The sequence below is a fragment of the Phalacrocorax aristotelis genome, chromosome 12, assembly GCF_949628215.1.
Source record: "Phalacrocorax aristotelis chromosome 12, bGulAri2.1, whole genome shotgun sequence".
In the NCBI taxonomy this organism is placed as follows: Eukaryota; Metazoa; Chordata; class Aves; order Suliformes; family Phalacrocoracidae; genus Phalacrocorax; species Phalacrocorax aristotelis.
Window position 1 is genome coordinate 1,761,984 of NC_134287.1, and position 15,664 is coordinate 1,777,647.

General features: G+C 47.2%; 2 protein-coding genes across 4 annotated transcripts in view; both read left to right on the forward strand.

The window, feature by feature from the left end:
- The window catches only part of LOC142063632 (broad substrate specificity ATP-binding cassette transporter ABCG2-like), a 184,427-nt gene that overhangs the window by 23,654 nt on the left and 145,109 nt on the right, over positions 1-15,664 (forward strand). The gene's annotated exons all lie outside the window — the stretch shown is intronic.
- SEC31B (SEC31 homolog B, COPII component) overlaps positions 1-15,664 on the forward strand; it is a 38,939-nt gene that overhangs the window by 17,398 nt on the left and 5,877 nt on the right. Inside the window, exons 11-23 of one of the 3 annotated variants that reach the window (XM_075107582.1) lie at positions 530-760; positions 2,776-2,850; positions 3,434-3,517; positions 4,477-4,585; positions 4,989-5,167; positions 5,748-5,874; positions 7,437-7,582; positions 8,835-9,008; positions 9,592-9,780; positions 10,477-10,690; positions 11,079-11,405; positions 12,462-12,566; positions 15,409-15,464. In XM_075107582.1, coding sequence (XP_074963683.1) covers positions 530-760; positions 2,776-2,850; positions 3,434-3,517; positions 4,477-4,585; positions 4,989-5,167; positions 5,748-5,874; positions 7,437-7,582; positions 8,835-9,008; positions 9,592-9,780; positions 10,477-10,690; positions 11,079-11,405; positions 12,462-12,566; positions 15,409-15,464 — 2,016 coding nt within the window. The remainder of the gene's footprint in view (positions 1-529; positions 761-2,775; positions 2,851-3,433; positions 3,518-4,476; positions 4,586-4,988; positions 5,168-5,747; positions 5,875-7,436; positions 7,583-8,834; positions 9,009-9,591; positions 9,781-10,476; positions 10,691-11,078; positions 11,406-12,461; positions 12,567-15,408; positions 15,465-15,664) is intronic. The other 2 variants (XM_075107583.1, XM_075107584.1) reach the window with 2 other exon arrangements.

The following is a 15,664-nucleotide window of genomic DNA, read 5'->3' on the forward strand; positions in this document are numbered from 1 at the left end:
CATGACGTTACATGATATGGTTTGAATCCCCTCTCTTAGCTGTGCCCCCTCCCCTCCCGGCTCCTTGTGCCCCCGGCAGAGCCTGGGAAGCTGGAAATGTCCTTGACTCGCACAAGCGCTGCCCAGCAACAGCCAAACATCAGTGTGTTATCTCAGCATTGTTTTCATGCTAAGTCCAAAGCACAGCACTGCGCCAGCTAGAGTGAAGAAAATTAACTCTGTCCCAGCTAAAACCATGACAGTCAGAAAAGAACAAACAGTTCCAAATGGTTCCTCTGTGCCTCTCTGGCATTTGCAATTGTCTGGGCCTGATAGCACATACACAGGTGTCCTGGTTATCAGACTTCAGCTGAAGGGCTTGTGATGTGAACTCCCTCAATGTCCCTACCATCCACGCACATTGAGCTGTTTGGCTTCTTTGTGATCACAGCAGGAGCTTGAGTCTGCCTTGCTTAAATGAACAGCTAAGTGAGTTACTTTTACCTTTGTTTATAAGAATGCTTACTGTGTCTCCCTCTGTCACTCTCAGTTTGGAGGAAAACTGATTACCTTTGGTCTGACCAAAGCCCCTGGACAGCAAATGCAGCAGACTTACCCACACCAGGTATTCATCAGTCAAGTCACTACTGAAACTGAATTCCTGCTCCGATCCAGAGAACTGCAGATGGCCTTGCAGTCGGGGAACCTCCTTGATTACTGCCAGGGCAAGATCCAGACTGCCAAGTTGCCATTTGATGAGAACCTTTGGAACTTCTTGAAGGTAGGATGGCTGTGGTGAGACAGAGGGGTCAGTTCTTTTTTGGTCCTGGGGTGGAATGTGTTCATTATACTCTTCTCTAGCCCTTTATATTCCTGTTCTTTAAGATATAAAATGGAACCGAATAGGATAGTTAGTTACTTGTCTAAAGAAAAGGTTTTGCAGTTGGGGTCTGGAGGTTGTCTTATGTTTCAGTAGGAATGGTCGTTTCAGTGGATTCGTTTGGGCTTCCTGTCAAGGTGCTGAACAGGATTTCCTCATCTCAAGTAACTGCCAAGCTATATCTGCCTGCTACTTGTGGAGCACTGCCGTTATTATTTCTCAAGGCAAAGTCCAAATGGGCAGTGAGATTCCCCAGTAATAAGGGAGAGAGCTGTGGTGGCATGGGGACTGACTGTAGTCCTACCTAGGAGGATGGTTTCATTGACAGTTTGGTAATATGAAAGAGTTTGGTAATGAGGAGTGGCCACCTTTCTGGAGAGGCAGGGCTTAGCCTTGGTACCAGTTTACTGTCATGGTTTAGCCCCGGTCAGCAGCTACGCACCGCACAGCTGTTCGCTCACTGCCCCCACCCCAGTGGCATGGGGGAGAGAATCGGAAGAGCAAAAGTAAGAAAGCTTGTGGGTTAAGATAAGTTTAATAGTTAAAATAAAATAGTAATAAAAATAATAATATAATGAAAAGGAAAATAATGAGAGAGAGAGGGAGGCAAAACCCAGGGCAGGGGAAAAAAGCGGTGCAACTGCTCAACACCCACCCACCCACCCACCAATGCTGCCAGTCCCCAAGCCGCGATCGCTGCTTCCCTGGCCAACTCCCCCCAGTTAATATACTGGGCATGACGTCGTATGGTATGGAATAGCCATTTGGCCAGTTTGGATCAGCTGTCTTAGCTGTGCTCCCTCCCCTCCCAGCTTCTGGTGCACCCGGCAGAGCATGGGAAGCTGGAAAAGTCCTTGGCTAGTGTATGCGCTACTTAACACACAGATGTTTTAATTGTTGCTATCAACATTATAGTCATATTAAATCCAAAGCACAGCACCATTCCAGCTACAGTGAAGAAAATTAACTCCACCCCAGCCAAAGCCATGATGTTTACAGACACTCATAGGCAGACTGTGTGGGGAGCGAAATATTGGGATCTCTTCCATAGTGTTACATTTGTGTGGGGAGTCGTATCTCTTGAATAGGATGGCCAGGTGTTGTGTAGGTGGTGACAGGCGTCTCCGTTGCAAGGGTCATTGGGACAATGCCTCCAGCTGCGCTGGGTGGCCCGTGGACCTGTGAGACCACACCAGAGCACACAAGAACTATTACTATTGAATGTCTTAACTACAAACCAAGCTCCTGTACAAAAGACTGTCCTGCGTGACCAGATTTCTGCATCTGCAAGAACAGTTTCAACTGTCTGTGTACAAGTGTCTTATCCGTGTACAGTTTGATCAGTTCTGTACTAGGAAGAGCCTGGGACTTACTGAGACAGAATCTCCCTGCAGCATGTCAATCACACGTTAAAGCATACAAATAGTGCCTATCAGTTAGGCTGCCTTCAGCCTGTGGGAGTCTCTGGTACCGTCTGAAATCCCTACCCAGGGAATTTCAGTAACAGTTAACTAATTTTTGTGAAGCCGGCTAGGAGTTCAGGCAACCACCTGTCTCAGTTTCATCCGGACTCAAATCAGTCCATCCTATGCAGAAATTAGCTTGGCAATTCCTAGACCATCCAGGGAATTAATGACCAAGTACGCTAGGTAGGCATACAGTTATAGCCCTGATACACAGTTGTTCCTCAATTGTAACCATGTGACAAACTTAAATTTCACCCTTTTATCATTATTATAATTTAAATTCCATAGATTTTCCCACAGCAGTCGTTAGCTGAACTTGTCACAGTTGACTTCCCTATCTATAAACTGAGCTCTAAACTTTGCTGCTGCCAGAAGCAGCCAACCGTTGGCAGTGTGTACATCTAGGATTTTACGTATCTTCTTCTCTTTTTAATATCCTTTGGGACTCAGGTGAATCTGGAGCAGGAGTCCAGGACCAAACTCCTCAAACTGCTGGGCTACAGTAAAGAGGATCTGCAAAAAAAGGTAAGGGGTCTTTCCAATAGCGAGAAACCTTTACAGGTCCAAAGCTGCTGCGGGAGAGTTGTAGGGTCCCTACTGAAAATGAGTGAGGGATCTTGCAGCACACAAAACACCCAACTGTATGAAATTTCAGCTGAGAGGCACCTCAAGTATCCCCCATTAAATAGGAAACGCAGGCACTTGTGAGGGTATAACTGTAGCTTACTGGGTCAAACCAAAGGGGTCTTGAGCTCAGTTGTCTTGCTTCCAGTTGTTGGTGCTCCGGTAAATGTATAACAGTGCAGTTGAGAGCTTCTTCTAGCGTCCAGCTGTCTGCATCTCAGGGGATTCCTCAGCCAGGAAGAAGGTGACAGATGAAGAAAGTCTGGCATAGCACTGATGGAGCTGCAGAGGAGGAAACTCTTGCAGCATCATGGACAATGCTCTGAAAAGGATAACTAACCTCTGATAGCCAGCCAGGAATAGGGAGAGGTGGAACTTTTCAAACAGGTGAAGGAGCCAGGGGAATTGTGTCTGGGGCTTGCCAGTCACTTGGTGGCTTTGCTGCCCAGGGGCTTCACTCTGTGTACGTCTGTTAATTTCCTAGATCACCTCGTGTTTGAGTAATGGGATCCCAGATAAACAGCCACTTCCGAAGGCAGATGAGGCAAACGCTGCACAGCCAGATCAGGTATGTCCTGTATTATCTTGCCAGCCTGGGAGAGCAGTGGAGGGCAAAATGAACAGGAAGGTTTAATTCCAACCGCAAGTTGTTGGGCTCAATGCAGGCATCACAGAGGGCAGGTCACAGGCCTGTCAGACCCCCACAGGGTCAGGCTAAATGGTCATAGCCGTCCCTTCTGGCTTTAAAACAAATCAGCGGATGATGAAGACAGACTCCTGGCTCTTAACACTGCAAGAAGGCTTGCTTCACCAGTGCTGATTTCTGCAGTGATACAATTAGCCTCACCCCAGTTTAACATCATGCTACAGTTCTGGATTTCCTCCACGAAGCTTCTGCTGTGGTATTTCTCTTCTGTTTCTTTCCTTTTCACCTCTGTCCTTTGAAACATATTCTCACGTGATTTTTGGGGTGTCCATCTTCAGATGCCTTCCAAGGCATGGCTCACTCTGCACTGTAAATTTTGCTCCTCTAAGGTACCTTAAACTGCCATCCTCAAATTGGTAATCTTCACAAACCTTAAACACTGGCTGAGATATTCTAGGGGTAGCAATTGCATCCTACATTTCAAACAGAGCACGAAGCATGGCTGTGATCCTACCTGTTAGTTACAGCTATCACTTGTTGGCTTGTCCCTATTCCATCCCAAGTTGTTCAGCTTGCTCAAGGGCTGGCAGTTGAGCTGATGAATGCTGGCCAGCAATACTGTTGGCATTGCATGTCTTATACTGTCAATCTCCAAAGCTTTGTCAATAGCAGCACCGCTTTTGTTGCTTCCCTGCTGAAACTGTGCAGGTTGGTAGAGTAGTGACAGAAGGCACGATGGGTTTCCAAACTGAAATCAGATTTATATAAGCATGCCTAACCAAATGGAGAGCAGCCTCATCCCACTCTGTGATCCACTAAACTGTTTCAGGCAGGATCTGTGTGTCCAATGAATTAATTAACCTCTTGCACTCTTTGCACAGCTTTTAATAAATTCCAGTGATGATGTAGCTGCTGTTTCCTCCTCTTCAGCGTTTTTTGACAACCTCATCCCACAGAATATGAGCACATTGGAGATACCTGTCACTGAAGGTATGTTACATGAAGTGTGTTTCTGCCCTTTTAGGAAAAGGAGAGAGGAGGGAAAACCAAAATTAGAGACACCAAGAAGAATCTGGTCCACTCCAGCAGGTGGATACTTTTGAAACACATGATGCCTCCCAGTGTCATGCAGCATATCTCAGCATTGTGCAGAGAAATATTCTTCCCAAATAAGAGACCCATTAAAAATACAGGAGAAACTTCTAGATGATGGAGGACTTACAGTCAAGCCAGCAGGTTTTTTTAAAGGGCAAAACCTGATTTGGGTTTCCAAATTTTCTTTCAGCTGGGCTTCCATGTGTCATTGGCTTTTTACTGCCCGCTCTTTAAAACAAACATCATCAGTGCATCTGGATGATGCCCGGTGGGTTGACTCTGCTTCTCACCTCTGCAGATACGGACGGACTCATCAGCCAAGCCCTTTTGTTGGGGAACTTTGAGGGGGCAGTGGAGCTGTGCATGCGAGCAGAGCGCTTTGCTGATGCCATCATCTTAGCTATAGCTGGTGGGGAGAACCTCCTAAAAGAGACCCAGAAGCACTACTTTGCCAAGCGGAAGACGAAACTCTCCATGGTAAGTGACAGGGGAAGGTGTGGGGTATCTTGGCAGATGTCTGTCTGAATATATGTGGAAACGCTTTGGCAGGAACTAGAATGTCAGCAGAATCTATGCTTCTCTCGACTCAACACCTACTCTAATATCTTAGTAGTTTTATCACAACTTCATAAAACTCAACTCAAAACCCATTCCTGGGTGACGGTGCCCTCCTGGAATGTGGAACAGGGATTGGGATATCCTAACACTATATTCCCAGTCATTTACACTAGCTGGTCTGAAACAGGGTATGTGTTAGATCTTTAGTCTTCCCTAGTGTGGCTGTTCCGATATTCTCTTAAGTGCTTTGTTGTTGGGCTTCTTTACTTCTTTAGAGGCATCGGGTTCCAATTACTGTTAACATTGAGATGCTAACATTAACATACTGTTAACGTTGAGATGTTAACACTGAGATCGGTGGACCTTAATGTACAGTGAGGTAGTTGCTGCACAGTGGGGAGCGTGCCCAAAAGCGAGCTATCGCTGTGAGTGCACTTGCTCTAAGCAGTCAGCTTATCTTTGTCTTCAGTGACTGATGGGTCTTCTGCTTCCCTTACAGCTGCTGTCCTCCATTGTGCAGCAGAACTGGCAAGACATTGTTTGCACATGTGATCTACAGAGCTGGAAGGAGGCGCTGGCCATCTTGTTAACATATGCAAAGCATGAAGACTATGCCCAGCTCTGTGGTATGCAGTGTACTGTGTTTTGATATGATTTGCCTTAGGGGAGGGCACCTCTGGACTGCTTACAGAAAGAAATGGATGCAGCTGAGGAAGAAAAGCACTCCTTACTCATTACAGCTAGCTGGAACTTATTAAATAAGTGTGGACTGTTCAGGTAGGAGAATGCTAGATGCACACTGTAGCTGAGAATCGCAGTGTAACATTATATACACTGATATTTCCTGTCATCTCTACCAGCAGCATGGAAAAAACAGGCTAGGCAGTAGGCTGAGACACTACAAGGGTGATATTTATTTATCCTGGCGAGAAAGGGATTTCCTTGACAGTAAAAGGTCAGGTGGCTTCACTCAGTCTGAAGAAGGTTGACCCTTTCAGCACATTCCCCTTTCTTTTAAGCTCAGAAACAGGGATTAATCAATGTTTTATGGCTTCAGTAGTTTCCTCAGTCCTGTTAATAGTCCAGCATGCTCAGCAACCGGTTGTTCTGCGAGTCAGAGTTAGGGGCAATCTAGTGACTGAGTCTGGTGAAGTTACTCATGTTGCTTAGCTGGGAACTAGCTCCCAGCAGACAGGAACAGCCAAGTGCTGTTGGTGAAATGCCAGCACTTTATATAAGTATGATAACACAACTTGAATGCAAGAAAACATGACATCTTTTACAGACCAAATAGTAGGGGTGGAAAGTGGCTGTGGTGGTGGTGATAGTGAGATGGCTCCAGCTCACCTTTATCTCCTACCATTTCCTAAACATTGACAACTGCCAGATTAGCCATCTCTGGTACTGGATGCTGCTGTTGCCTGGAGCTTCCCACACCTCTTTGGAAAAAAAGTGTTGGATTTTTTCACTGACTTCATCTGCCATTTTTAAGGGTTTTTCTTTCTTATATATGTCTGGGCAGACATATAAAAATTGGCAGATATTTTTAAAATTACTTTTTTTTCAACCAAGTTGGCTTTGGGATTCCTTAATGGTGCCCATTTTTCTGTGTTATCCAAGAATTATACAGCGAAGCTGGTGAAAGGTCTAGAGGGCACGTCTTAGGAGCAGCTGAGGGAGCTGGGGTTGTTTAGTCTGGAGAAAAGGAGGCTGAGGGGAGACCTTATCGCTCTCTACAACTACCTGAAAGGCGGTTGTAGCAATGTGAGTGTCGGTCTCCTCCCAAGTAGCAAGTGATAGGATGAGAGGAAATGGTCTCAAGTTGCACCAGGGGAAGTTTAGGTTGGATATTAGGAAAAATTTCTTCACTGAAAGGGTTGTCAAGCATTGGAACAGGCTGCCCAGGGAAGTGGTTGAGCCACCATCCCTGGAGGTGTTTGAAAGACGTGTAGATGTGGCGCTTAGGGACATGGTTTAGTGGGACTTGACAGTGTTAGGTTGGACTCGATGATCTTAAAGGTCTTTTCCGACCTCAAGGATTCTATGATTCTAATCAGGTGCAGATCCAAAGCCGTCAACACCTTTTCATGCCAAGCCAGAGTAGGATTGCTAAGAGATGAGCATTGGGGTTAATGAGCCCTTCAGAAAGGGAATGTGTTAAACGTTGGGTGTATTTCTTCCTCTCTAGATATGCTGGGTGCCCGCCTAGAGTCGGAGGGAGATGCATCCCTGTCTAATGATGCCTGCCTCTGCTATATCTCATCAGGCAATGTGGAGAGGTTGGTGGAATGCTGGGTAAAAAACCACGAGACTTCGTCACCCCTTGCCCTGCAGGTACCAGTCCTATAATCTTGGTTTGACTCTTCTTCAGGCCAGTCTGGTAGCCCTCATCTGTTTGCATGATCCCATCAGTACCTGGCTTCCAGCAAACAGCGGAGGCCTGTTTGTAGTCACCAAGGTATCTCCTCCTAGCCTGAATTACGGGCTTACACCTAAAGGAGGCTTGCACTCTTAAACATGAAAGATTTGTGTGTTTAGAGAGTACTGATTACATTGCACATAAATCCAGCCATGGACAGGAGTTACAGCCTACCTGCCTGTCTTTGTATAATGATGTTATCTTTGAGTTTTCTTTTAGTCGGGGAGGTTTAGATTGTACCTGTTTTCTTACTGGTAGTTGCCTGGGACTACATTTACTGCTGTGCTTATCATGTCTAACTGTAATGCTTCCGTTATCTGGCTGTACCTTCATAACAGCCTCTGGCAAAATAAAAGAAAATCTAGATTTTATTATTACAACTGCAAGTGGAATGATCATGTATGGGAAGTCACAGCTTGCAGATGAACCGGGGCTTCTAAGTCAATGTTGTTACACTTAAACTAGTCCTGGCTAAGTCACTAACCCCTGTTGTGTCCACCAGTTGCTAGAATGAACTAGACAAGTTCAGATATCTGCAGATAATGCTCTCTGTTACAGAGTTCCCTGGTTTTGCAACCCTGCTAGTGAATAACAGCAACAAAAAGGCGTCTTCAGCATTCCTGGTTATGTTTGAAACGGTCCTCCTCCCAGTTATCAGTTGTCAGCCACGGCTGCATGTATCTTTCTATAGATTTAAACATTACTTTGATCTCTAGGGGTTGAAGGAGCTTTGAATGACTAAAAACCTTCTGTCTGTTTGTCAGCAACAGTAGTTTTTCCTAGTGATTTTTCCCCTAGTATGGTTTTAATCCTTGCTCTTGCAAGCTGATAGCTTGTAACTCCTAGAGTTACAGTAGTAACTTCCTAGTAAAAAATCACAGTTAATTGGAATGTCCTTGTGACTTCTAATTTTCTTATTTTCTTTACCATAAAAGTAGCAGTGTCAGGGTTTGCTTCTTGGTTCCTGTTTATCTCCACAACCTGCACCTGAGGAAATGGTCATCAGTGATAGTATCTGGTGCAGAGTGGAGTAACTTCTGTTCACATCGGGCCCAATGTCAGCTGAAAGTGGGGAGAGCCATCTGGTATTGTCTCAGCAGGAGATGGACCAGTAAAGCAAGTCAGATTCTGACTGGTCTATTTCTTCCCTCCCCCTGGCTTATTCAGGATCTTGTAGAGAAGGTGATGGTGCTGAGCAAGTCCATTGAGATGCTCCGAGGCACAGCAGGACCAGCGCCAGGCCCTGTCTTAGCAGAACGAATCACCCAATATGCCAGTCTCCTGGCGTCGCAAGGGTGCTTGTCAGCTGCCATGAATTACCTCCCCAGCAGCTCTAAAGAGGTGAGTGAGAAGTGGGTTGTTGTGGGAAAGAGTAGTATACGGGAGGAAAATGATACTTTGTGTGAGAGAGGGCTTGGGTTTTGACATGCATCAGGACTTAAGGTTTCACCTTAGTTACGGTCACTTGAGAGCAGAGATGTGGTTTTTTTCTAGGACACAGCTTTTTGACTTCATTGGTTTTTCCTTTGTAGTGCCTTTGATTCAGGGAAAAGGAAGGGAGCTATAGACCTGTAAAACAGTTCCTGGAGAACAATACTGGGGAGCAGCTCTCCAGGGAAGCTGCATCTATTCCTGAAACTAGCTGGTAGAGGAAGCGAATGAGGAGGTCACATAGTTTGAAACAAATCGGTCTAGTGCCCAAATGTGGGTAGGGGTTGGGGAAGGAATACTCTGAAGACTGGGGGAAGGATTGGTGAGACTTCCTCTGCCTGGGAATATGGCAGGTGATGCCCCAGATGTCACTTATTGGAGAAATTATTAGGTTTTCAGGTTGATATTCAGTGTTTTGGGTCAGGGTCTGCTTTGAATGCCTCCCCAGCTCAAGGCTCTCAAGGCACTTCTCCTAAAGCATAGTTTGTTTCAGCTCCTGATTGAACAGCTCCGAGACCGGCTCTTCCATGCTCAAGGAGAGAATGTGGGTGATCAGCAGCCACCCCCTTTCCCCTACACTCGTGTCAGTGTAGGTGCCATTAAACACACATCTCCAGCAGCCAAGGGTGGTTCCACCCCTGAAAGTGCAGCCCACAAAACAGGTCCCAGACATCCAGAGAAGGTAGGCCTTAAACTCCGGTGTTCGTGGCTTGGGGAGAGGGAGGAAGGCTACTGGGTTGTGGAAGGCATATCAAGTAATATGCGGTGATGCAGACTGCAGGCATTGAGGAACTCATCAGTGATGTCCTTCACTGGAGCAAACAGAAGCTCTGACATAATCCAAAAGTAGGCTGGCATCTTTTCACAGAGCCCTGTCCCACATGCAGTCACTGGAGGAGACTGTTACAAGTATAGTGATCCACCGAGATCTCGCATACTGAGGGAAAGGCGGCTGCTGTTCACTGTCCTATGCCCATCTCACCCTCATATCTCAGTAAAATTAGTGTAGTGTGTCTTCATCTCAGTTCTTGCACAGGATGACTGTTAAGGAAGTTTTGTTTCCAGCCTCTATTACTTCAGTAACGAAGTAATTCCTTCATTATTTCCTCTGGTTGTGCTTCCAGGAAGTCACTGTATGGGAACTGGCTCCTGAGGACTAATCCTTTTGAGAGCCGGAGAACACTCTGAAGAGTGTGGTGCCCAGCTTGCTGAGCATGTTGTGTGGTGGGAAAGGCCTTTGATCCAATCCATCCAGGGCACTGACAGCAGCAGCATCTTCTGTTGACTGAGGAGTGACAGGGATAGAAAGTGCATCTGCTGTGTGTGTATGTACATGACTGTGTCGGCCATTTGCAAGTCCTTTGTTTTTTAATTGCAGCCCAACTATCAGTCATCATTTGCCTCTTCAGCACCTTCTCAACCTTCAGTGCCTTCCCTCTTCACACCTCAGCCAGTGCCAGCGATGTCTGTGGCACCTCCTCATGTTGCCTCTCCCCAGGCCAGCACAGGTCCACAAACAAGTGTCTATTCCAGAGGGCCCCCGTACCCACAGCACAACTTGGGCTTGGTTCCAGCAACCATTTCAGGGCCAGGTAAGCACTGTCTGATAGTTGTGTCCGTTCTCAGGTTTTCTTAGACCAAAGCCTTCAGCATGGATGGCTGCTCTACTTTCTTCCTCACAGGCCTATTGTACTTGCAAAGGACAAGTCAGCTGAGAGGCTTCTCAGTGCTTCTGACACATCTCCTTCTAGCAACTGTTGCTGCACGTCCACTGATATTAAGCATATATAGCAATGTAGAAGCCACAGCTAACTTTGTGGCAGAGTTTGGCTGATGTAGCCTGGGTTATGGGGGACACACCTGGCATGGATATTGTACCGTATGGCTTGGAGAAGGGCAGGCTTACTGGCATGAAGGAGAGCATTAAGAGTAGTTTGCACATGAAACAAGTGATGCTGATACAATCTCTCTCATTTGTAGCTGTGTCACAGCCTCAGCCCTTCGGACCAGCGGGAGTCAGACCTGTTGGTCCTGCTCCCTTCCCCAGCCAGCCTTCTCTGCCAGGACAGTCCATGCCCATGACATCTCCCAGTGTTCCACCACCCGGACCTGCCCTCTTCCCTCCAGCATCAGTCCCATCATCTCAGCTTCCTGCAGCTTGTCCTCTCCCTCTTGCAAGTCAGTCTCCTCTAGGTTTCTCTTCAGCACCTTTCAACTGCCCCATGAACATGGGTTACCCTCAGGGAGGTCCTGGAGCTCCATCTGCTAAGCCCCTGCCAGCAGCCAGCATTCCTCCTCCTCCCACAGGTAAGTACTGCTTGAGTGCTTTGCGTGTGCAGGAAACTCCTGGACAGGGTTTGCAGTAGACAGTGGACATGGACCCATCAAGGTCTGGTCTGTCACCATAAAGGCTGGATGTGGTGCTGAGGCTAACCTTACAGGTGCATGGTGCTGAGTCTTGCTGTGGTGGTGAAACACAGCAAAGATGACGGTTTCATTCAGCCTGTCCAGCTGCTTCGTGCCCCAGGTTGTGGTTACAAGTTACTGTCTCTTCAGGTCCCCAGTGCACCCTGTGTAGTCATCCGCTCCAGAGGCATCTGCTCTGACTGAAGGCGTGGTGGGTCCCAGGGAATGCCTGGTGGAAGGCTCGCTGATCTCACCCCGCCTATGTAACTTACACAAGAAATGTATTGGAAAGGCTGGGAGAGCAGGGTGCTACTTCCTTGCTTAGCTTCAGGGTAAAATTCCTGTCTACTATGCTCTAGTTCTCCCCATTTTTTTCCTCTCGCCATAACAGAAGTGAAGTGGGAATCGCTTCTGGATTCCTCTGTGCAGTGCTCTGGACCTGGAGATTTCCCACCCGGGTCTGTAGTTTGAATCCAGCCCAGCCTACAAGTCCTGTGAAGTCCTTGCTAGCATGATGAAGAGAGCGTTGTTGGACCTAGTTCCCAGTGGATGGGCATTTCCTTTTTGTTTCCCACCACATCACCACATCTGGTGCTTGCGAATTCTCCATTTTTTGTCTCAGGGGACGGGTTTAGCCAGGCTGTGGAGACGCCTAGCGTGCAATGCTGACGATCCTTATATTTTTGAGCAGATGCTTCTCCAAGCCACATGTTTTCTGAGAGTGAAGGAAATGAGGCTTTGAGGTTTGCCTCCACCTGGAATCCTTTCCTGAGCTGTGTTTAACCAAGGATAGCAAATTCCATTCTGTGAGGCCTGTGGGGACTACAGACAAAAGCTCTAAGCTAAGGCTGGCCTAATTCCTCCTGAAAAGCTATTGGGGATAGTAGTCCAGGGATGTTACTCACTGAGTAAGAGCTGTTTATGATGATGACTCTACCACCCTGCCTTGATTTTCAGGTTTCTTCCCTTGGCTAGATCCCCACGTGGATCATGCAGGTAGTACCCAGAGAAGCCTCCAGACCTGTCGGGGAGGCAATGTTGCTACTTCCAGTGAAATGTGGGGTGTGTGCGCACGTTTTATTGTGCATGCATGCATGCTCATTGCTATCTGTTGTTTCCATGCATGCCTGGGGAGCTATACAGCTAAGGTAGTGGACATACTTGTCCTGAGGACTACTAAGTGACATCTGGGGATGTTCGAAGCGAAAATGAAAGCACTGTGCTTTTACTGATGAGTTTGGGTACAGAAAGGAGGGGCTCTGGCTTCTTCCTTCTCTATTCTCCTCCAGTCCTGGAAGAATTGGAGCATTCTCAGTCTCTGGGTCCCTTCAGGCAGTTGTTGGACCAGCAGGAGAGGGAAGCAGCCCTTTTTCCTTTTTTGGTTCTGTAGGCAAGGAACGGGCCGGTGGTTGTGACTCATCTCTTGTTTTCTCGCTGTACACTCCCAGCCTTATGCATGGCTTTACTTGCGCTTGTGGTTTCCCCAGGTGGTTTGGAAGAGGTGGGTCCCAGCATGAGCCATGGTGGAGTAGAGCTTCCCAAGCAGAATCTGGGGGCCCTGTTCCAAGGGGAACTGGAAAACCCTCTTGGCTTTAGTTACAGGGCAAGGTTTGGCTTTGAACCTCAGCCCATCTGCAGGGGAGAGTTTGGACCGTAGAGGTCTTCTGACTGATGCTTTATACTGATTTCTCTCCTTGGGATTCACTGATGATGGAGAGTAGGTACCTTCCAGTCTCCGCTGTCAGTGGGGTAAAGCTCAATGTCTTAGTGGGCTGTCTCTGCACAGTGACTGTTGCTTGCGCCAAAGACCATCTGCCAGGCACAAAAGATTAACTAGGGAGCCTCATTTTTGCTCAGGAAATCCGAGTACTTGGTAGCCACTTACACCACCAAGCAAACCTTGCTGTGTGGAGTGGGCCTCTAGAAAGGGAGTTGTCTCTTCAGCAGAGAAACAAGAGACCCTAATGTTTCTGTGTTAAAGGAAAGGTGATTCTGTGGCAAAGATTTCTGCGGCAAAGTTTTCAAGCACTTCCTCAGACTGAAGATGCCCTGTGGGAATTCATTGCTGGGAAGTTCCCTTCTCCTAGCAGCATTTACTCCCAGTTTTGAGGGCAGCATACGGCAAGCGAGCTTGCACTGCAGATCTGGGCATCCTTGAGAGTGCTTTCTTGCCTGCTATTATTGTTCTGGATTCGATGGGTACTTCTCTTTAGCCTGGAAAGGGACTGTAAGATCACTCAATCTTGCTTGCTTTGGAAATTCCTGAACATGATCTGCACAGCTCATGAACACGTTCCCACTAGCACAATGAAGAGACATCTCCACTTGTAGAAATCCCATGCTCCTGGGGGAGCATCGGGGACAGGGTGAAGCACAGCAACGTCTCAGCTGATCTCTCTTCTGGCCAGGATAATTCCTGACTCCAGCCTGTGATGGTCTTGTTTTTTCTAGGACAGGCATTGCTGGAGACTGCTGCCATGGGGCGCTCCTTTCAGGGTTGGTGAGAAATCCTATTTCACAAGTAGCATAGGCAAGATAGTCAGAGTTTCATCCCAGCAAAATGCAGCAGGGTCCTGTTGTCTCATGTCTGATGATTAAGTGCCAGACTTAAAGACTATAATGTAAATAGCTGTTTCCTGTGAGGATTCAAAGTGCCACTGGGTTGGAGTAGTGCCAAGGACTGCTAGGCCACAGGCTCGGTGGGGGCCAGCAGAGTTCTAGGGCACAGAATCCCCAAGCTAGAAGTAAGTGCCAACTCAATTAAACTACTGATCCAAACTCATCGGAGAGCAAGTCTTGAAATCATGGGAAAAGGGAGGGCAAAAAGAGGCTGCCAGAATTTTAATAATAAAGGTAATTAAAGTAATGAAGCACCTTTTGCATCTTTCCCCTGTGATTTTTAAAGCTCAGTTCAGGATCAGTGGCTCATTAAGTGTGGCACTGAGCTCCAGCAATTCGGATATTGCCCCTTAGAATTGTGCCGCTTTCTCACAGATTATTCCTGTCTCATGGGCTGGAGGTTATTAAGCTGGGGTGACAAAAGAAGCACTAGGGTTTTGTCTAGAGATGCAGGTACCCTTACAGGACAGCAGCAGACAAGGTAGATGGAATTTGACCTTTGCAGAATCAAGTGTGGTCGCAAGTCTTTTGATGTTATGTTGTCTGATGGATTTTTAATTACCTGGAGTGAAGTTAGAGGCTAGGTGCCACAGAGGTGTCTGCTGAGACACCCCTCTGCTTCCAAGGCATTTACTGGTTAAGTTTATTCCCTTCTAGTTGGGAAGTCAGCAAATTTTGCTAAGTTTTGGTTTTGGAAAGGGAAAATTTCAATCCACCCCTAACTTTTCCCCCCTTTATCACAGCAACTGCATTGCTGTGGACTGCCACTGTGATGCACTCCTGCGAGTGTTGGTGAAAAGCCCTTTCTTCCCCATAACATAGCCCTTCCTGTGGTACCACAGCACTAGATTCTCTGTATGGGGAACCCCAGGAACTCCCTGAACCCTGCTATGCACACACATGCAGGTCCTGACCAAAGTTTAGGTCTGATTCTGAGGCTGAGTTACGCAACCTGTGGAGAATGCAGAAAGCTTCAGGTAGTTGTGAAAAGCTTTCTGTGTGGGAGTGGGTGCGTGCCAGTTCAGTCTGATCAGACATCAACTCACGAAGCCTGTGCACATGCTTGGATGCTAAGAATGTAATTAAGAAAGAGGAAAGCAAGAGCAGTTCTTGGGCCCGTGAGCTGGGCCTGAAATTCTTTGGTTGAAATGGTGCAGTGATGAGGGAATAGGAGCCATGGGCCCTTTTGCTGAGAGAAGCTGCAAACCATGCAAGCAACTATGAATTGTTGCTGCAGCCACCTTCTTAAAGTCTGACATTTGTGTCTTGTTGTGTCTCCTGGCAGCTCAGGAACCTTGGACTGATCCCTCTGCTGTAAGAGGAGGCCTTCAAAAGAAAAAGGTAAGCTTTCAGCTGCAATGTGGGTTGGTTGTCTTTTAGCCTGGGAGCTCCGTGCAAAAGATACATTCCTACAAATGCTCCCTGTCGCACTCAGCGCGTCTCATTCCATGTTGGCCTGTCTACCTCTGCATTGCACGCATAGCTAGGACTGGAGTCTTTGTCATCTTGACCCTTTGCCATCTAAACTTGCGTGCTGGTCT